At 38.9% G+C, this 23,879-nt stretch overlaps 1 protein-coding gene across 1 annotated transcript in view; it reads left to right on the top strand.

Annotated features, from left to right (window-relative positions):
• The window catches only part of LOC123671651 (neurotrimin-like), a 198,349-nt gene extending 174,470 nt beyond the window's left edge, over positions 1–23,879 (top strand). The window contains exon 6 of the mRNA XM_045605612.1: positions 23,202–23,879. Within this exon, the coding sequence (XP_045461568.1) occupies positions 23,202–23,314 (113 nt within the window). The 3' untranslated portion in view covers positions 23,315–23,879. The remainder of the gene's footprint in view (positions 1–23,201) is intronic.

Consider the following 23,879-nt stretch of genomic DNA (forward strand, 5'->3'; position numbering starts at 1 on the left):
GGGGAGGTCTATGTCCAGGAGTGGACAGCTGGTGGCTGATGAAGAAGAAATAAGAAATAACCCAAACTGATTCGCTGAGTAATGGAGTCTTCAGTGCATCGATGTGACTGATGTGAGACTTGCGTTAAAGCAGCAAGTAGATATTTCAAACAATTTGTTATTGTTGAAGAAGGTTGATACACTGTCTTAAGTGATTCCTGAGTCAAAGATTCACCCTATATAGTCAAAAACACTCCCAACGCAAGAGGATTAAATTTAATCTAATTTGTATCTGAGGATACGAATGTCACTCTGATTGTTGGGTAGCGTAGTTATGTCAACATGCTGTTGGACCCCAGTTATTAGTACGTTATACATCAAAACTCTGTTTACACCGGCCAACTCTAACTCCTGGATTGAATAATAGGTCTTCTGCATGTCCGTCAATTAAATATATGACTGATTGCGTGTTTGCTTGGTTCATTACGGAAGGTAAACCATTATATTTTTTTTTTCGGGGAATGCGACTAAAATGTTTACCCCCGGAAAGCGATATTGAAATATGCGGAATACGTGTTATGACCGTATTGCATGCAAGCATATTTTGTTCGATAGGTTCAACACGTGTTACAGATGACGCAGTTACGAATTTAATGGATGAAAATACAATACAAATAATACTAGTCGTTTTTCCAATTTTAAAGTGATAATTTTCGGCACTCAATTTTACACCTTGAAAAAATTTCCAATCATAGTGTTTTCCCAATCACCTTCTGAGATGATTCTGTTTTTTCTCTGAAAAAAAAAGCATTCAACGGGGGCAGTACCTGAATGGGTGATCTCATATGTAATATAAGGAATAAATTTCTTTAATTCGAAAAATGAAGAGAGCAGGAGCTTTTCTGAGTGCTTGTTCAATAATGCACCCTTGGAGACCATAGAATAGTATACAGATGTTCCATCATTGATGCGACGTTCTATTCAGCGCTGAAATTTTATGAGGTGTACAACTTCGCTTCCGCCCTTTTGCCATAGATGGCTGAAACGGTAAGTGGTAGTCGAAATAAATAGATCGTAGATGCCAAACAATGAGCTTAGGTATTTGTAAACATAAGGCTATCGAAATATTATTCGATATGTGTCTGCATCATAAAGTTATTCACGATTAAACCTGTCAGCTTACGAGCCAAATTCTTTTCATTTATGGGAGGTTCTAATTTTCTGCTTCAAAATGAAGAAATCTGCGGCTGGGGCTCATCGAATGCTCTCAATGCTCTCAATGCTGGTGAAGCCGCTATTAGTGAAAAAACGTGTCAACAGTGATTTCAACGCTTCAATAACATCAGTGATTTTAACGTCGAAGACTAGCATGGCGATGAAAGAGAGATGGTTTTCGAAAATGTAGAATTGGAGGCGTTACTTGATCAAAACTCGTATCAAACGCAACATGAATTGGCAGGAGTGAGGCGACAAGCCATTTTCAAACGCCTGAAAGTCATGGAATTATTTTGAAACAAGGAAATTGGGTGCCGTACGAGTTGAAGCCGAGAGATGTTGTTTGCTTGTGAACAGCTGCTTGCAAGGCAAAGATAGAAGGGATTTATGTATCGCATTGTGACTAGAGACGAAAAATGAGTTCATTACGATAATCCCAAGCGCAGAAAATCAAAGGGATATTCCAGCCTTGCTACTACGTCGACGGCCAAGCCGAATATTCACGGTTCCAAGGCATGCTTAGTATTTGGTGGGACCAGTTCGGCGTAGTGTATTATGAGTTATTAAAACCGACTGAAGCAAACACAGGCGATCGTTATCGAACGCAATTGATGAGTTTGAGCCGAGCATTGAAAGACAAACGGTATCAATACAACGAGAGACATGATAAAGTGATTTTACAGCATGACAATGCTCGTCCCCATGCTGCGAAAGTCGTCAAGACATACTTGGAAAAGTTGAAGTGAGAAGAGGGTGTACCTCACCTTCCGAATTTTCCAGACGTTGCTCTTTTGGACTATCACTTGTTTCGATGAATGGCACACTGCCTAGCTGTCCAGCATGCAGAAGTAAAAAAATTGAATCGACTCGTAGATCGCTTCAAAAGATGACCAGTTTTTTCAACGCGGGATTCGTACGCTGCCCGAAAGATGGAAGGAAGTAGAGGCCATGGATGGACAATACTTTGAATTATAAAAAACGGCGGAAGCAAAGTTGTACGCCTATGTATATGGTAAATATAATATTAACTCATTATACTATTACTTGAAACTTTTCTGATTACACATTTCAAATACGACGAGTGAAGAAATATAATACAAAATAAAATAAAATAAGCTACTTCGTTCCACTGCAAGTTATTGAATTCATTTTGGTTATCAAAAAAGGAGAGAAAGGTATAGCTTTCTTAATATGAAGTAGAGAACTATATATCAAGTGTTAGGAGTAGCTCAATTTATTCAGTTTCGCTCCAAACTCAGTTAGTATGTGGTAGTTCCTGAAGATGGCAGAAAATTGTTGAACACGAATAAGGATGGACAAGTTTGGATACCTCAACTTCAACTATTTCATAAAGAGGCACAACTAGAAACGCTGTGTAGTGGTCCAACCTTTAGCAAAGCGAAACAATCAATCAAAGGGAGATCTAAATATTAATCCACGTGAAGCGAAAAAACCGAAACAATCCGAACCGTCGGAAAAGTCGGAAAAACTAAATTTCGCGCGGAGACAGATGCTGCCGACGTCCCCGAAGAATGTGATTAGACGTGATCGCTACGAGGAATTCAATTTATACTCGAATACCGAAGTTTTTGCAACGGAAAATCCATCGCGAAAAATTTATTGGCCTGTCTCGAGATGAGGCAGATTTTGCAATTTCCCTGTTCGCTAGTCCGGACGTTTCTTTTCGTGGATTCGTCGCTGAAAAAAGGTGCAATATATATTTACCTAGCTATGGAGGGAGATTCGAAGACATCCGAATTGGATTGAATGGTTTGTTGTGAATGTTATTGATGTTGAAGAAGTTTCTGATGGAGACTTTTTGATTGAAAAACATTCTGTTGTTGAGGATCGAAATTCCACTATGGCAACGAAATGTTCGGAAAACTTGACTCCCTTTGAAGTCAGAAATGAACGTACAATAAAAAATTGCAAAGAACACGGATTCACCTCTGATAACTTTTTCGATTACATAGTGAAACCTGGTCGATATGATTGCCATATTCTCAAGGTTTACTGAATATAATCAATATTGCACTGATTCCAGAGTTTTTCAAGATTGCAGAACTTCTCTATCTCACCAGAAGTGTATGAGTCAGGATTAGCTGAAAGTCCCTTCGTGTTTGTATAGTATATCCAAGTCAATTGGAGGAAGCCAAAATATTTCAATTTTACAAGGGTTGTCCAAGTTTTCCGAAATGCCCTTGAAATTTATGAAATTATTGCTAACAATACTCTGAAATAAACCCCGGTAGTTAGCAAATCGCCTTGGAAACAAGACTGTTCCTATTTCATTTTTCTTATTGGCTGAATATTTCCCGTTCCACTTCGGGGGCGTTTTTGGTTACAATCATTGGCTCCATCTATCACTTCTTAATTGGCAAAAAATATTGATTGTCATAAAATGTTGAATGTTTTATTTGCATTGAAAATAATCACTTTGCTGCCTAGGCAGAGGAAGTAATACTTTGCTGATTGATATGTGCATGCAAAACCAATATTTGCTGTGAATCGGAGAAAACAGAAAATTTCCTGAGCTGAATTGATGATCAAAATGAAGAAATTCGAACCTTGTATGATAATTGACACATACATTTCTGATAAATTCTGAAACAATATCAACTAGACTCTACTATTTTAGCGATGAAGTTATCAGGGAAAAATAAATTCGTAGCTATTTTCTCTTCACGACTTTTCAAGAACCCTGCTATAAAGTTGCACATACTGTGTCGTGTAGAGCATAAAGAACTAAAAGCCAACGTGTTCGAGTAAATTGTTTTCATCCATACCACCAGACACTCCGGAAGGATCGCGTCAAATTCCCATTAATCCCATAAAAAATTCAGCGAAATATTCTGCACCAGCGTCTTCGGCAATTTTTTCAGGATCAATAAAAGCCGCCGTTCACTAAGCTGTAAAATCAATCGAATTCAGGCTTTGATGTCGGTCCTGGAGTATTTTTCAACATCAATGCTTGGTTATCGATGTCTCTTCTCAAGCTTAATCATCAAATTATCTGGAAAATCTTTTGACACTCTATATGTACAGGGTGTTGTTTTTGGGACTGTTTGTCGCTTACTAGGAATTTTCTCACTGTCCTTGCTGTGTCTAAAAAACAGCCTATTCTAGCCTTGGATATTCCTATTTGGTTTTTCAGGTGCTAAACTTGCAATCGAGATAATTATTGGTATATTTCTTGTTGAAGTCATTCCAAACTGAATCTTTATATGAAATCGAGGTCCTTATATTTTGAAATGCTTTCTGCCTCCTTTTGACGCATGTTGTTATTATAGAGATTGGTACATCGATGAGTGTTGTTGCTTTTTTAACTTAATCGACTGATGAAATATTAGGTATGTTCGGAGGAAGTGTTTTGACGGTGAGAACTGTACTTTAAATTCGACACTTTTTCAGAATGTATCAGTTGTAGTATGGTTGCTAATTCTTGGTGGAGTGAATATTCGGTTTGGACTTCGACATGGAAGCATGGCCGGAATATCCTTATGATTTTCTGATCTTGAGATCATCGTAATGAACCCATTTTTCGTCTCCAGTCACAATGCGATGCAGAAATCCCTTCCGTCTTTGCCTTGCAAGCAGCTATTCACAAGCAAACTAACTCAGTTCGAAATCCTTCGGCTTCAGCTCGTACGGCTCCCAATTTCCTTGTTTCTGAATCATTCCCATGACTCTCGGGCGTTTTGAAATGGCTTGTTACGTCACTCCAAATGATCCTGCCAATTCTTGTTGCGTTTGACACGAGTCTTGAAAAATAATGCCTCCAATTCTGCATCTTCGAAAACATTCTCTCTTCCACCGCCATGCTGGTCTTTGACGTCAAAACCACCATTCGTGAAGCATTGAAATCACTTCTGGCACGTTTTCTCACTGACAGCGGCCTCGTCATAGGTATTTGAGAGCATTCAATGAGCCTCAGCCGCAGATTTTCCCATATTATAGCCGAAAATTAAAACCTCCCGCAAATGACGACAATTTGGCTCTTACGCTGATATGTTTAATCGAGATTAACTTTATGATGTAGACACAAATCGACTAATATTTTGGTGGCCTCATGTTTACAAATACCTAACCTCATTTTTTGACATCTACGATCTTTTCATTTCCACTACCTCTTACTTCTACAGCCATCCATCAAAACGGTAGAAGTAAAGTTGTACACCTAATATCAATTTGTTACATCTACTCTGGGACAGCCACATAAATGGAAGTCAGCTAAAACAAACAATGACGCATTCACTCCTGTCAAGATTTTCAAGTTATGCAATTCCGGAAACCTATGGAATATAGATCATATTCAGTCAATGACATGAATATTGAAACAATATCTCTCAGATTTCACTATGTGCTCGATGAAGTTATCAGCGGGAAATACGACACATACAGCGTCTTGTCGAGCACCTAAACCAAAGCGCCATCCAGATCGGGGTGAATTGATTCCATCCCTACCTCCAGACACTCCCGAAGATCCCGCCAAATCCCAATTAATCCCATGAAATATTCAGCGGGATATTCTACACCGGCTCCTTTTTTCAGCGATCGATGAAAGCGGTTCACTAAACTGCAAAATCCGTCCAATCCAGGCTTTGAACCCGATGCAAACCGACGCAAATTGATGGCCGCATAAAAATCGACAATCTCCCGTGCCGACGCCACTTTGGCCTGATGAAAAATATAAACAATGGCTTGTAAAATCGCCGTTTCGCAGTATCCATCAGGGTTTCTCATTTCCCGGTTCCGCGACGTCATCCGCCGCTTTTCCGAACGGGACGTAGAGGGCGACGTTGATTAATTGATCCGGCTCGAAGGACCAGACCGGGTGGGAGATTAAGTTGGAGGTTGATGTGAGGGAATTTTCGGCTGGAAGTTTTGGTTTTTGCTGCTCGAGCAGTAGGTTCACGCTTTTATTGGTCATAGGAGAACTGAAAGTGGAGAATGCGTGGATATCTTGATGAAATAAGATGATTTGACGATGTCTCATCTCAAATATGACCTTTTGGACATCATCTAAGGACTAAAATACAGCATCGAATGATTAGAAACCCTTTGAAACCAGTATTATCGTGTGAAAATTGGAAATTTCATGTTCTTAATGATTTGACATTTGTCTTTTCTTGAGCTAGGTACCTTCTTCATTATTTTATTGAAACCTTTTTCGGATGAGATTCATTTATTTATTCATTTATTTACAGGAAAGAGTCGAGGTAGAAAAACCTTGAAAAGACAAAATTCTAAATGATCAATCGAAACATGTAGAGAAAAAAAGTTTTGCTTTCACTATACCAATATACCACTAGACTAAATCAAACATCATATAATCTAAGAAGATCTAATCTAATTAACACTGGATGAGTTCACTACTTCATTTGGCAACGAATTCCAACCTTTAAAAACTCGGTTGGTATGAAAGAGCTGAAATTTTCCTTGCGAAGCTAAAAATTATGTCCTCTCAGGTTGTTATAGTTGAGTGTATATAGCTCATAAAAACGAAGTTCAAGACTGCTTGTTCTACATTTATGCATGGTAGAGAGAATATTTTAACTCTCTTATCGAAGATTTGGAATCAGATAGTTCATAAAATGTAAATAAGAAATCTGGTGAAGATTCGGGACAACCATAGAAAATTCGTTGCTCTTTTAGGCAGTGTAAACCAATGTTTGGACATCTCTTCCTTCCTGGACTTTATTTTCTCTCTATTGTGTCCTTTATGTTCCACTGGAACAAATGATACTGATCATCCCTCAACACGTAACTGAAATAGGCCTGTTACCACCTTTCAATAGATGTTAATATTTTTTCATGTTTATTAACACTGTCTAGCACCCTCTCATTCAACACTATATCTGTCCAAAAGATCTTGAGTATTCTGCGAAAGAAGAAAGAAATATTGTTATTCAGCATCCCAAGTATTTCATCTTCCTCTGGAACCATGTTGGCTGTTCTTCCCGAGACAACATCTATTTTCTAATTATTAATCTTGATACCCTTTTCGATGCTTCAGTGCTTTCTTGATAAATTCCTCAGAGTAGGCTACTTGTCACAAATCGATGGCCAAATTGAACGAATTGCGCTTCCACCTGCTTGACCAACCAGTTTATTCTCCAGATCTAGTGATTCAGTGATTACTGGCTCTTTGGTGACCTTAAAATAAATCTACAGGGAAAGAAATTTCGCTATTATGTTTCGCTCTGTCTTTTCGCAAACCACAAAAGAATGTCCAAAGAACAAAAACTTGGCTAAGGAAGAATAAAGACATTTCTTCCAATAGAAAAATTATTATTGGAGTAAATATCTAACCCTGGAAAGTTGTTATGACGAATAAAGACGAATTTTTAACTTTTTTATTGAGTGAAGTGTTAAAAATTGAAAAGATTTCAAAACCAAGTAGCATAATAAAATAAGGTCATGGAAATCCTCCCAACATGCAAGTCTAACTCTGAAATTTTCCTCGGCAGCAATTATGTAGAAAAGTTGGAACTGACAGCGTAAAGAATTCCGAAAAGGAAAGCGTGTAATTCAGAGAGAGCACCTTGTTATTAGGAGAATGGTGAAGTTAAAGAAGAGTAAATAACAAAGTCTACCGCTGTGATAGGATGTCACCGCGTGTTTTGATCCCGATGGAAAATTTTAGTCTCGGAAAACGTGTGACGAATCGATTCTCCGACGTAGAATGGGCTTTTATAATCTCGTCAATTTTTTATAGTAGTTTCGCGAATTCTTCATTCGATGGAAGGTTGAATATCCGAGAAAAGGCAGCTGCCTTCATTTCTGCATTTTATATCTTCATTGGAGTTATTGGTTTGGTAGGAATAATTTAACATTGTTATCTGAATGTATCATTGAACAACGTTTTAGTGTGAAGAGTATACACCCATAATTCTAGGCCACTTTGTTTGCCTTTCGAAAGTTCCACAGGAAGTTTACATATCTAGGCGGCCAGAATTCAAATATTCATCATGGAAGATATACATTGTGGATACTGGAAGTAATGGGAAACAATTTTAGGATGATATGCGCCTTGAAAATGTACAAAACTTTATGTGAACACTCAAACTATAATAAAAGGGATACGGCGACCAAACATTATACCACCCAGCACATTATTGATCTGCTCCGAAAGAGCACAACTTCCCAGGTGGAATTGAGTCACTCTAATATACCTGGACCTCTCCAAACCCTTCCTCGTCAACTATCACTCTGTATACCGAATCGTGACTCGTCCGAAAAAAGTACATTGCGCCATTGTGGTAAATGCTAGTCTTGGTTAAGTTCTGTCCATTGCTGACGGGTAGCTCTATATCCAATTGGTATAGCCCAGATACTCTTAAAGGTCTTCTCTCTCTTGAATTTGAGGAATGCAACCGTCTCCTTATGGTACTGGTTGAGACTATACGTCTATAGGTCCTCAAAAAAGGACTGTTCGATTTCTTCGAGTAAAATTTACGATAATATGGTCTTCCCTTTCAGATGTTACTCTGGGACTACCAGGCACCGGTCTCCGGGCAACGCAGTTGGTTTCCAGGAAAAGAGCCACTATGCGCCTTACTGAAGTCCGTGGCATCTTCAAACGTTGCACAATCTGGTAGTTTGACAAAGCTTCTTGATGTGGGGCTACTATTCTTGCCTGGTAAAACTGAGAAATTGGATGTCCCGGTATCTTCCACGGAATATTCTCAATATTACAACTCTTGCTGTCGGCTGAAAACTGATTAACTTCGAATACATCTCTATTCTCCCGAAGAATGTGTGAAGATTCCACACACAAAAAATTGTCATTTTGATAGTGGGGGCCAAAAATGTTGACGATGTGTGTATTCTCTGAGAGCTCTCAAATAATGTACTGCTATTACCCAGCATGTATTCACAATATTTTTTTCAGCCTCACCTTACCTTTACATCGGAAAGTATTATTTACAAGCTTTCAAATGATGGATTGTCATTAGAATTTTTTGTTTTGGGGTGGCCAGATCGCAAGGGTTTGGTCGTAAAGGTTCCATTATTATTCCCCTATTGAAAAATTTTCAAATGCCCTTTCATACGTCCTTATAACATCGGAGCTGTGCCAATGGCAAGTTTCCAAAAACCCACCCTGCATTTGAGTTAATTGAAGGGAGGTGAAGCACTAACATCCCCACTGAAAAATGTATACTTTAATTTCGTTCCGGGCCAGTAAATTCCACAAAACCGTCTACCATATCACAGTCGCGTATTCGATATTTCCATTACAATTGCTACGCGATCAGTTCGCAGTCGAGTTCTCGCAGACTCGATTTACCACATGCAATCAACATTCAAAGAGTGCCCGGGATTCGGTATACCGGCATTTTCTGTCCGCCAACGTGATATACTGAGAGGCGAACGGTAATTTCGTTGCGTTGGCAAACATGCTTGACACAATGATGATTAGGTGTGTCATTAATTAGACCAACGAAATATCCGTGTTGGCTAACGTCCTAGTTGTAATTCCATCTGCGTTAAGTTCTGTATGATGCTGTACGAGCGGCGGTAACAACGGATGCTGCATGCAGATCTGTTGGATGCTGTTGGATTGGAATCGCGTACGTGAATTATTCAGAAGAGCCTCGATGCGTTTGGTAAACATTGGAGATTGTTCGAGGAGCAATACATAGAAATAAGGTCATTCGTTTGTGGTAACTGATTCAACAGAAAACAATCCGTTTGATATTCCAATGAGATGTTGGAATAGGGATAAATTTTTCTGAAGCAAAGGCTCTCAAAATTCACCAAGCGTTGAGTTACAAGCAGGAGTATTTGAGCCCTTGTTCATTCATGCTCCAATATACTATAGAAGTCTATAAAGGAATACATAATAAAGTTGGGGCAAAAGTAATATCATAGTTCCTACTTTATTTCACTGCTCAAAATTAGTACTAGCATCAAATTTAAGTCAAATATGTGCCATTCTGTTCGATAACTTGATGACAACGCGAACCCAACTTCATAATATCCCTCTCGTAGAGGTTCTTATCCCTATGGTCAAAAAATCTTGAACATCCAATTTCTACTGGCCTTCATTGATGCCCCAAGTGCTTTGGTCATATACAGAAACAGTATTCGTTTAGTGCTAGGTCTGGACTATACGGTAAATGCAAAAGAACATCAGAGCTCCCAGAGCCTCTGCGCGTTATCAAAAATGTATGGGGCCTGGTGTTGTCCTGATGAAACGCCATTCCTCTCCTTTTCATCAATACTGGCCCCTTCTGTTCTATCGCCAGCTGTAAAAAGTCGAGTTGTGTAGAATAGAGGACAGAATTGAACGTTTGACAATAGGGGAGCAGCTCATACTAGAGTATTAGCTGCTAATACCACTAAACAAGTCCTGCTTGGGATTGTCCTAAGTATTAGGTGTACAACTTGTTACAACAACTGATTACTAACTTTTTCATTCCTGAATTGAACAACCATGATGTCCAGGAGCTGTGGTTCCAACAAGACGGCGCAACATGTCACACAGCTCGTGCCACAATCGTTTTATTGAAAGACACGTTTGGTGACCGCCTAATTTCACGTTTTGGACCTGTGAATTGGCCTCCAAGATCTTGTGATTTAACACCTCTAGACTATTGTCTGTGGGGCTATGAAATATCATTGGTCTATGCGGATAAGCCACAAACCCTTGACCATTTGGAAGACAACATTCGCCGTGTTATTGCCGATATACGGCCACAAATGTTGGAAAAAGTCATCAAAAATTGGACGTCCAGATTGGACTACATCCGAGCCAGCCGTGGCGGTAATATGCCAGAAATCATATTTAAAATGTAATGCCACAAGATTATCTTGCGGATAAATAAAATGCATGTCAATCGAATAATCCATCGTTGTTTTATTGCAATTTGAAGTTCTATAGCTCTAAAAAAACACCCTTTAGAGTATACATAAGTGATTAATTTTCAATAGCTTTCAAATGTTGTAGTTTCCGGTTCGATATCTCCATAAATAAAATATCCTTCCTTTCCCCAACCCACATCACCTCCAACAATACCCAACACAATACAACCTACGAAATTAGGTTACTCCAACTCCTTACCAATTCTCGGGCTTAAATGCCAAGCAAGCTATCCTCCCGCCGGTGGCCAACCTTGGCGATAACTCACCCAAATGTGTGTGTACACATAAAAGACCATCCGGGAGAACCAGTGGTGGAGGCGGGACCATTTCACGAATGGCCCGTTCCATTATACGCCACCTACCCTTTCATATTTTGATATGCAAATGGGAGGCAGTTAACAAGATATACGCGGCTCAATACAACGCCAAGGGGACATCAAACATAGCTGCGGATGGCTATTCCGGTACACGGATTCCGGCAGGTCGTATAGTTTTTCCGGAAAATTCGGTTGTTCGGAGTCCGGTCTCGATCCGGATTTGTTACAAGTAGTTTCGCTCGGTGGAGTTCGATGGTATCGGATTTCGGTGCTCTGTGGTGTTGTTTGTTAGATGTGCCGAGCGAGAAATTAAGTTTTATGATCGTTGGAGGGAATAAGTGGAATATCGGGTGGAATTTTTGTAGTTTGTAGGCTTGGTGGGTATTGCGAAATGTGGATCTAATAATTCGGTAGATAAAACTCCTTGAAAATTAGTTGTGGCATTGGATTGGTTTCAATAATATGTCACAATTCAAATTGAATCTCATGTGATCAGTTTTCATTCTGGGCAAATATACACACATCGACAAAAGTCTTGCTATAGACGGGTAGTCTCAACCACTACCAAAAGAAGACGGTTTTAATTTAAGGGCAAGAAGACCATTAAGAGTTCTCGGCTATCAAATGGACCTAGAGCTACCCGTTAGTAATGGGCAGAACACCACCATCAAGATTGGCTTCTACCACAATGGCGCAACGTACTTTTTTTGGACGAGTCACAATTCGGTTTACAGAGTGATATTCGACGAAAAAGTGTTTAAAGAGATCCAGGCAGACAAGAGCGAGTCAATTTCACGCAGGAAGTTGTGCCCTTTCAAGGCGTTTAAACGCTGAGAGGGTATAATGTTCGGTCGCCAAACCCCTGTTATTATCTTTGAACAAACAATGATTGGTGCCATCTACGTAAAAAACATCATTGAACCAAGCAATATGTCGAAAGATTGAATTCTACAAGAGTTGATCAGAACACTTTTGATACGCTCCAATATGCATATCATCCTAAAATTGTATCCCATCACTTTCAGTATCCACAATGTATATTTCCTCTGATGAATATTTGAATTCTAGCCGCCCAGACATGTAAACTTCCTGCGGAACTTTCAAAAGGCAAACAAAGTGGCCTAGAATTATGGGTGTATACTCTTCACACCGAACCGTTGTTCAATGATAGATTTGGATAACAAAGTTAAATTATTCCTACCAAACCAATAACTATAATGGCATCCAATGCAAAATATAAAATGCAGAAATGAAGACAACTGCCTTTTCTCGGATATTCAACCTTCCATCGAATGAAGAATTCACGGAACTACTATAAAAAATTTACGAGATAATAAAAGCCTATTCTACGTCGGAGAATCGATTCGTCACACGTTTTCCGAGACTAAAATTTTCCATCGGGATCAAAACACGCGGTGACATCCTATCACAGCGGTAGACTTTGTTATTTACTCTTCTTTAACTTCGCCATTCTCCTAATAACAAGGTGCTCTCTCTGGATTACACGCTTTCCTTTTCGGAATTCTTTACGCTGTCAGTTCCAACTTTTCTACATAATTGCTGCCGAGGAAAATTTCAGAGTTGAACTTGCATGTTGGGAGGATTTCCATGACCTTATTTTATTATAATAGTTGGTTTTGGAATCTTTTCAATTTTTTACACTCCATTCAAGTATCGAGCCCAACCAGTAAAAACATATTCTCACACGACTATACCTCTTCATCAACATAGTCACCTTCAAAAGTGATATATGTAGGCAAACAAAACGAGCGTTGAACTTTTACAGAAACTATAGGATGACGATATAGAGAGAAGGTGGCTTGAAAAAACTGTGTGAGTCACAAGATAAGGATGTGTGGTAATGTTCAGGAAAGACTTATGTCCAGGAGTGAATAAATACAGGTTGAGAAAGAGGAAGAAGAATTTGGCTCCAAAAGAAAAACATAAAGGTTACAAAGGAAGAATCATATATCTAAATTTCCACCTAACCCCAATATACCAACATAACCTAAATCTCGCGCTTCCATTTTCATAACCCACGCGCTCTGCAAACACCGTATTAATTTAATTTCCCGGGGGATAATAAACAGTCTATAGTTCTCCCGAAACTGGGATAAACCGCTGTCGAAATTTAATCGATACGTTGCAAGATTAACGGTGTCATCGCGACTTCGTGACTAGTACGGGACGCCAAGGATATAACCTGCCAACAAGTGGAAATAATAGCCTGATCCCACCGAATGGTCCAGGTATCAGCATCCCTGGCGATCGGACGGATCTCTCTGGGCAGTTTGGGAACGTGCAGTGTGCAGTGGGACTGTCCTTGCTATCGGATGCTCTATCGATTGGGTATTGTCGGCTTAGAGAGCATTAGAGAAGGGCTGTTGAATGTTGTGCATATTGAATTCGAGGTTGCATAGTTGGTTCACTGAGCGATGAAAATGTTGAAACATAATACTGGAACGTATACAGTTAGCGCTGGGTGGGTTTATAGACCTAGATGGTCATTGATGAAGGTCCTTGAATGAAGGAGGGCTTAGAAGCTACTGGCTTCACCTCGGTGCTTTCGATATTGAGCTTCAATTATCTATGATTCTAATGAAACTATTGACACCAAAAATATTGTAAATTCCATTCTATTAATTTCGTAATATTTGGAATGCATGACCAATCATCAGTTTACATATGCTTTGGCAATATGTTGTAAGATTGAATTCTACAAGTGTTGATGAATCCTGCTATTGATGAGTATTATGTGAACTTTCTATTTTGAATTCACTAAGAGACTAATTCTTTGAAATTTGTGTGTTTACACAACGTTTTGTACAGTGCATCCCATTTTGGGTGAGACAGCCAGGTTTCTCGCTTGTTATTTAAGATAGAGCCTTGCGGTTTTCACGTTCCTGTCATACTTTTTCGTGAAACTCAAGTTGGTCTAATCAGATTTTGCCTAACTGTTTCCGTTCAAGAGATACAGGGTGATTTTGAAAATTGATACTTTTCGGACCCCTCCTTCATCTCCGAAGTTATTAGAAATAATGCTGAGGTAAAAACTACGTCTGAATCAAAATTCTGCGTAGAATCCAGTGGCGTACTCAATTTATTTTTCGGGGTATGGTTTTGAAGATTCAACACAAACCTATATTCTTTTTAATGGAACACCCTATATATCATTACTTCGTTGAATTCGTTATTTTTTCCCTTCAAAATGATGTATGATACTATGTAGGTAGGATGTTCAGAAATGTTGAAAAAAACACTAAGACATCAAATAATGATGATTTTTTAGATATGGGCCATGAATTTTCTATGTTTCAATAAGAGGATTATTACTTTCTATTTTTAAAAGTAGTAGGTCATTGATGATACAAACATCCTTGTTGTTATTATGGCTACTATGCATTTGGGGGCATTGTTTTATCAAGTAGGCATTGGAGGTAAAAAAACCAATCTGATCTAGCTGTCATCGCTATGAATTATTGTTATTATTATTGATTCTTTTTTTATATGGAAAATCCATTGCCCATTAACAAAAAATCATCATTATTTGATGTTTTAGTGTTTTTTTAACATTTTTGAACATCCTACCTACATAGTAACATACATCATTTTGAAGGGAAAAAAATAAAGAATTCAACGAAGTAATGATATACATGGTGTTCCATTAAAAAAAATATAGGTTTGTGTTGAATCTTCAAAACCATACCCCGAAAAAAAATATTGAGTACGCCCCTGGATTCTAGTTTTCACCTCAGCATCATTTCTAATAACTTCGGGGTTAAAGGAGGGGTCCGAAAAGTATCAATTTCCAAAATCACCCTGTATCTCTTGAACGGAAACAGTTAGGCAAAATCTGATTAGGCCAACTTGAGTTTCACGAAAAAGTAGGAAAGGAACGTGAAAACCGCAAGGCTCTATCTTGAATAACAAGCGAGAAACCTGGCTGTCTCACCCAAAATGGGATGCACTGTACATTCTTAATACGCATTGCACTAAAATTGTATCCCAGCACTTCTAATCGATTATAATCGGTCTATCGATTGGGTATTGTCGGCTTACAGAGCATCGGAGAAGGGCTGTTGAATATGATGCATATTGAATTCGAGGTTGCATAGTTGTTTCACTGAGCGATGAAAATGTTGAAACATAATACTGGAACGTATACAATTTGCGCTGGGTAGGTCTATACACTCAGACGGTCAATGGGAGCATCAATTGGCACTTGCATGAAGGAGCGCTTAGAAGCTACTGGCTTCACTTCGGTGCTTCCGATATTAAGCTTCACTTTCCTATGATTCTAATGAAGCTATTGACACCAAACTTCATATGAAGATTAACATGGGTTATTCTGTATACACATACAGAATCACAACTAGATCGGATTCGTTATCAAAAGTAATATCTCTAGGACATTTTATATCAATCGGAAGCTGTTACCAAGATTCAAGCTTGAAAAATTTATCATGAAATTATACATGCCCGAGGGATATTCAGCGGAAAATTCTTTAACAAAATAATGTATGACTCTATTAAAATTTAACCAATAATCAGATTCATTACTGTTCTCTACTATAGATGATTTATTACCATTGCATCGTCGGCATCTCGGGCTGATTTGAATACTATATTTTTCCACGGGTCAATTCCTTGTACTTTTTTGCAAGGGTTTGCACAAAACGTTCTGCAATGTCTTCAGCGTTGCTTCTTTATATTCGGTCCTGTTTTTCTTTCTCATATTGACCCTCCAATCGTTTAGTATCAACTAAGCAACTAAGCTGCTACGTTCATTCAATTGATATTCTCGTTCGCAGCAAAAATCCATAAATATTCCCAAATATATTTGTAACTAAATGTTTCATTTCTGGGAATTCTTCTTGCACTAAAGGCGATTATCAGGGTAATGTTGACATTATTGGGTGAATTTGTTTCATATGACACAAAATGACAAAATTTGATTGTGTTTGATTGTCTCAGTCTTTACTTGTCGGAAATTCATCTTGATGATTAAAAAGTAAAATAACTTATTTCCGCTTTATATATAAAGCGGAAATGAGTTATTGTACTTTTTAATCATCAAAATTTGATTGGTTGTTAGATCTGACAAGAAGAATTTACGGAAAGATTGGGTTTCTCCAATATTCTTCTTGAATATTATATGGTTCTAATTATGTGATCTTGCTTAATATTCCTCAAAAGGCCCATTTGATCCTTTCTTAAAGTCCACGAAACTGATAGGCATTCTCAATTCTCTCCATTTAAACCTTCTGTTTTCCTTCTCCTTCTCCTTCTCCTTCTCCTTCTCCTTCTCCTTCTCCTTCTCCTTCTCCTTCTCCTTCTCCTTCTCCTTCTCCTTCTCCTTCTCCTTCTCCTTCTCCTTCTCCTTCTCCTTCTCCTTCTCCTTCTCCTTCTCCTCCTTATCCTTCTTCTGCTTGAAACTGATAGGTAATCCCAATCCTCTCCACTTAACCCTTCTTTTTCTTCTCCTTCTTCTTTTTCTTCTTAGTACACCGTCTCCTAACGGAAGTTAGGAGTACGAGGAGACTACGAATGGCTTTCTTGCAGGGCATTGTTGACTCAGAAAGCATCTAATGGGAATAGGTTTTTGATAAGTCTTTCTCGAGCTAAATAACAAGGTGCGCCCTATCCCAGAAGTTTTGTGTTTTGTCCCGAGATCTCTGGTGGACTTTGCATTTAGGCAATCCAGCGATCTCTACCTAAGATACACTCTTTCACACCATCGCCATCGTGGAGAGGTTGCAAAGCGATGACCTCATAATTCTGCTGAAGCCAATGGAGTAAATGAGGCGCGAAACTTATAACGCCATCTGTGAACAGACAGAGTTACTACAGGTTTATCAGAAATTCACGAGTGCGTGAGAAACAGAAAAAAGTAATGATGACATTGTCTCTCCATTGCAAGTCAACACGAAAACTTCTTTGGATGAGAATCTTATAGAAATGAGGATGTCGTTTAATCCACCCAAGAGACTGGAGTTCATTAAAACAGGAAAGCGTGTGGAAAATAGCCTGAGAAGCAAAATAGACCTCAAATTTACTGTGCACTATAACCTCTTCTACAATCATTCAATAAGCCATTATTATGGAAACACTACCCCTCAAAGCGAAACACACAGCTTTCGAAAACGATTCTTCACATCCTGCTCACGGAAATAACCGCATATTTCAATCAGGAAATACCTCTTTGCCTTATCAGCCCGACACACGATGCATTATTCCCACAGAGAGCGTCATAGAAACATATTTCACGCGAGGTTTAAAAGGTGAGATACTGCTCGGAGATAACTAAACGCGAGTAGCCGAGTTGGGGCCAAATGGCACCCTTGATTATGTCTCCCGATACCAACCGTAAAATTCAGAGTTTCAAAGGCGGCGACGCGAAAAAAAAACAGGCAGCCGCTGATGAATGTCTCCGTAATTGCAGTCAGCGCCACCATTCGGGCGGAAGTTTCAATACCAGGTGAGAGGCGAGACTTTTCATTTTTGAATCTTGCGAGATGAATATTCATAAATAGGAGACGGTCAGGGGCGTGCGGTTTGTGAAAACTGATTGAGTTGAATAAGAGGATAATTTTGTGGATTATGATTAGCTTAAAGGTTTATCCACTTTCATTCAGACTATCGATCAAATTTTTATTTCAAAATAATGCTTGGAAGTAATGGGTGTTTTTTTTCGAGGTATATAACTTTAAGTTGACATTACCGTTCAAGATAGCGACTGATTTAACAGCTGTCAAGTGATTTATTCTCAATTTGGTTTGGCAATTCATCATGAATAGACTCACGCCTGAACAACGCTTGCAATTAGTACAATTTCATTTCGAAAATAATGGTTATGTGCGGAATACGTATAGCGCACTACTTTGTTTAGCGATGAAGCGCACTTCTGGTTGAATGGCTACGTCAACAAACAAAACTGCTGCATTTGGAGTGAAGCTAATCCTCAAGTGTATGTCGAAACACCGTTACATACAGAAAAACTGACTGTTTGATGCGCTTTATGGGCTGGTGGAATCATTGGTCCGTACTTCTTCAAAAACGAAGATGGCCAGAACGTTACAGTCAATGGTGATCGGTATAGAGCCATGATTACTAACTTTTTCATTCCTGAATTGAACAACCATGATGTCCAGGAGCTTTGGTTCCAACAAGACGGCGCAACATGTCACACAGCTTGTGCCACAATCGATTTTTTGAAAGACACGTTTGGTGACCGCCTAATTTCACGTTTCGGACCTGTGAATTGGCCTCCAAGATCTTGTGATTTAAAACCGTTAGACTACTTTCTGTGGGGCTATGTAAAGTCATTGGTCTATGCGGATAAGCCACAAACCCTTGACTATTTGGAAGACAACATTCGCCGTGTTATTGTCGATATACGGCCACAAATGTTGGAAAAATTAATCGAACATTGGACGTCCAGATTGGACTACATCCGAGCCAGCTGCGGTGGTCATATGCCAGAAATCATATTTAAAATGTAATGCCTCAAGATTATCTTGCGGATAAATAAAATTCATGTCAATCGAATAATCCATCGTTGTTTTATTGGAATTTAAAGTTCTATAACTCTAAAAAAAAAACACCCTTTATAAGAGACCCGGCGGTTGCCAGCAGAAAGTCTTCAGATCTACCGTTGTAGGATCTTGTGGGACATTCCTCCGTGATGTGTTTAATCGTTTGATAATCTCCACAGTCACAGTATGGTGATGGTTGCTTATCCCATTTGTGCAGAAGGTTGCGTTCTAATTGAATTAAGTGTGGACAAGGTTCTGCGTGGTAGGTCAAACTCGGGGGGCTTTTGGGTAATGCAAGGCATTCTATTGCCTTGTTGAGTGGTCCATTCTTGAGTCCATGCATTATACCGAAATTAACCAGGCTTAAACAGTTGAATTTCAAAATATCGCTCCTCCCGTTCAAATTCCACCGTACGCCACTGTCCCCGCCACCCCACCCCACCCTCGAAATACACAAAAGTAGCCGCCTGTCCTCGAAAAAGTAATCAAATCCAGAGAGCCGCGGAAATACGACCGAGAAAGCCAACTTTTCGAATGAGCGGGATTGTCGAACGGATTTGGACGTCGGCCCGGACAAAAAAAAAATTCCATAACAATATGGAAATGTTGGCCGGGGTCCGGAGTTGTTTCCCGTCCGGCGTCACGTGCTGCCGACTCCTGGATTAATTTCTAACGCGTCTGCATGAAGGATCGCTAACGGATGTCTGGATAAACAAACGAGAAACGTATCCCATCTTTCATCCTGGAAAAGTCGAAGCGTGACACACTTCCGCTTTCGATTGTAATACGATATTGCGAACGCTTCGGGAAGTAATGAGATTGTATTTTTTTTTCAATGCGCTCGCTTTGAATATCGATCTGTTTATTTATTTAGTAGTGTTCATATGTCGACCTCAAAATGCCCTAGTAACGCTGAATGGTGATATTCTGCTATTGAACGATGTACTCCTACGTTTTTTGTTGCTTATGTAACCGGAAATACTTCATTATCCCTTATTTAGATTTATAGTCAAGGGGAGTTTCATCAAACCTAAACCTCATTATCTATTTGGTGCCCCATCAGACCTATTCTTCCTAATAGCCTACAGCTCGCCCTTCAGTTCCAGAGTTTTAATGAACTTCATTACCTGTGATGGCTTCAGGGAGGTTACTTCCTCACTTACAAGTCTTGTATCCAAAACAATTTTTGCTTTGGCCAGCTCGATGTCGAAGTATCCGTCATCATGTTATCCAGAATCCAGAATTCCTCCATTTGGTATACTGTTGGATAAAAATCCGAAAAAGGCAGTGGTATTGAGGTATATGAGTCTGAAACGAGGATCTCTAAATCCCTGGTAAGGGGGCCTTCTATCTTGCAAATCTAGACACTAGCTGTTTATACTTGCTCCCAAGACGGACAACCAGGCCACGCTGAGATCCCTGGAATCATATATAGCCAGGAGTCTCTTCTGACATGGAAGTGACGTAATACCATAGGGCAACTGGCCTAAGGGTAACTCTTATATGAGTACCGAGGCACTGTGCTATTGAAGGAAACAAAATTGCCGATGAACTTGAAAAAAGGTCATCAAGTTTAACTCCTGTTGGTCCTGAGCCCTTTATCCCAATATAAGGCAGCGGTCCAACAATGGGAATGCAAAAATCCTCTGGAGAAACACTCCGGGTCTGGTTCAGGCAAAGACATTTTTGGTGATTTCACTGACCTATAACAAGAAGCTCCGAAGCTTCAACGAGCTGAGCTTCGGGTAATGCTGGGACTGCTGACAGGACACTGTTGGTGCAAATACCTTTTGTATCGCATGGGTAAGTCAGCAGATTAGATCTGCTGGGCCTTTGGAAAGGAGGTAGAAACAGCCGATGCAAATGTCCAGGGTAGGCTGGCCTAAGAACCACACATGGGAAAGTTAGTTGTGGATACTCACGAAGTAATACCCAAGGCTCCTAAGGATGTCATATGTTTCGTTAACAGCATCGACAGCCTCCCTGGGTTTGTATGAATAGGTAAGGTTAAGAACAAAAGATCAAATTGGTGGCAGTTCCCTGTAGGCTAACAGAGCCGCAACGACCCTGATTCAGTGAATAATGATAATATCCCTAAAGAAAGAAATCACAAAGTGGTTGAGCACAAGACGTGAGAGGATAATTTAATTGGTCATTTCTTGAGATCATTTTACCAGTCAATTTTGTTTTCAATAATTGCGAATGTTAAGGTCATCTGGAATTCGCAGAATATACCCAACAACAGCAGAAAACAACATTCATGTAACAATGTTCTCTTTTGATCTCCAAAATTCTTCAACCAGTTTTTCAAATAAATATGGATCAATCACTCCACTAGCTTGAATTATTTAACCAAAAATGAAAATTTTTGATGAAATAGTTAATCGTTTTCGAGGTGTTCGAGAGTAAGATCAGAAGATAAACGATGGTTATGGAGGTCTAATAGTTTCAGTTGTAAACTCTAATCTTTATTTAATATTCTTCATTTAGTTGTACGAGAAAATTCAATTAATGAGAACTAATTGCGTGGAATCGAAAAAAATTAGGTTTTGTCTTACATTTGCTGCTATCAAATCAATATTCTCTCTTCTATGAAAAGTGAGTCTATAACTGAATAATGTAGCACTGATTTCGATAACAATTCAACAGTTTTTTAACATTGTTGCAACGTATATATTTCCATTATTAAATAACATAATCTACCAAACACAAAATACACAATGTTGACATTATAACCTTATTGAATTTAATCTTTCCTATCGAAATAGAAAACCCTTTCTACCTATATGAAAATCAATAAATTCCAGTATAAAAGTCACAATATGAATTGAATGTTATAACAACAAAATTTCCTTTGCAGCAAGGCACGTCTAATGGGCTAGTTTTTCACAATAAACACTGGCATTAAGGGTAAGGGTTCCCCCTTCGAGCGAATCCAAAGCTTTGCGAATGATAAACCAATATGAAGAACAAACCCAAACGAAGCGTATATGTTGACCCACTAAGAATGAGGACTTTCCCTATCCCAGTTTTCCTTGGGTTTTTTCCCGGATAATAGGCTCGTTTCTATGCAACGCCATGAAATTTTCCGGTTCCTGCCGAAGCTGTATTAAGTGCGCCTATTGGTCCACACAGCCTCCGAGGCATCTTGTTTGGCTCAGATAATTCCCAGCGAATTATATTTTTATGTCTTGGCAAGGAGTGGAGCCCCAAGATTATTATGAGGGAGTGGTCCATTGGGCCGGAAGCCAAAAGATGGGATATGAAAGAGTTTTGGTCCAGAGATTATCATCCGGTTGGATGTATTCGATCTGGAATTGAATCTTGATGCGATTGCACTTGGTAGAAGTCATAGGGTAATGAACATAGATAGAGGTAGTATACGCTATCTTTACATGTCCCCAACATGGTTAGATCACGTTGTCGGATTGTAATATATTTTCAAATCCACAATTTTGCTATATCGTTATGAATGTATATTATATTGAATGAAATGTATTTATTTGAGTGATTTCCGATTAAATATGTAAATTTGAATATTTGGAATCCGATATTTTTTTTCTAATTGTCGAATTTATAATAAGCAGAATATTTATTATTTTCTTTATCTACCTGCTGAAATCCAAGGTTTGGCAACTTTTGCTCTCCTAGTGTCATCGGTTGTTTCACGACGTTTGGCGCGCTTGAAGTTTGTTTTCTGAATTCCTGATATATTTAGGTATTTATTTCAATATATTTTGAGTTAATATGAAACGTTGATCCACTATGGGACATAAGGAGTGCGTTCTTTGTGGAGAAACTCGCGAATTGAGTGAAATGTCGTATCACTGATATGTTTTCATTTCCGCGCTCTTCTTGTCAAATTTGATAGTTCATGTTGGGAACAAAATTCGCTTACTGAAAATGATATATGCCCCCTCTACCTGTGTTTATTTCTCTGAGTACTGGACTGATGTTTCTTTTTCTATTTTTCTAAACTACAATGTTCTACCGAGGAAAAAGTTCTCGAGAAAAGAAGAGGACACTGTTCCAGAAAAAAAAATAGCATGTAGATTTGCATTCAGAATATATCGATTCTCTAGGACTTCCTTCAAAAAAATGTTCTCTCAAATTCACCACAATTTCATCATTATATATCCCCCAAAAAAGTTGAAGTATCCTTCGAGCTAAAGACAATGAATCACGTCATGAACCTCCAGGTTTTTCTGTGAGAACTCCTATCAAGATAATTATTTGTCATTCCTTCCGGACTTGAAATCCTTGATATTAATTATCCCTTTCTTTACAGAGGAGAAGCCAGCTGCCATGCAACACGCAAACTCTAGTCCTACGCTATCTACGACAGTGATGAAATACAGCCTTGTAATAATGGTGATGGTATGCAGTCTACCAATAACGTGATTCCAGCATCTGTAAAGATCACTCTTGCCCTGGAGTGTTTCCTCGAAACAATTAAAATTAGTGAGGAACGTCTCGGAGTGTTCAAAAACTATGGCCTGTTTCCTTTGAAGCCTGAGCTATCTGACTGCAGGATCAACGCTCGGACACAAAGAATTCGCGGCATCCCCTGAAGGATTTTATATTTTCATTATCGAATTCTCTTTCGTAACTTGTTCTCTGTTTTCAGTAAAGAGTGCTGTGCTCAAAACAGCGTGAACAGATAATTTGAAATTGTTGTGAGAGAAACAATTCCAGAGATGGGATTAGCCGATTCGCTGATCTATTGCTTCAGTGCAGAGGTGGACTGTTGAAGTTGTATACGGACGTTGAAAGAGTTGTTGAATGTACTTTACTTTTTTTGAAGTGTGGAAGGGAGAGTTTAAAAATTATCTATGAACCCTGTATATTTGTACATACAGCATGTAAAATACTTTGATTGGATAATGTGATGTTGAAAATATTCGCTTGCCAAATTATATCCGAAATTTCATTTATTTTTACTCAATAAAATGTATTTGGAAGTGAA

This window comes from Harmonia axyridis, chromosome 1 (assembly GCF_914767665.1).
Source record: "Harmonia axyridis chromosome 1, icHarAxyr1.1, whole genome shotgun sequence".
Lineage (NCBI taxonomy): Eukaryota > Metazoa > Arthropoda > Insecta > Coleoptera > Coccinellidae > Harmonia > Harmonia axyridis.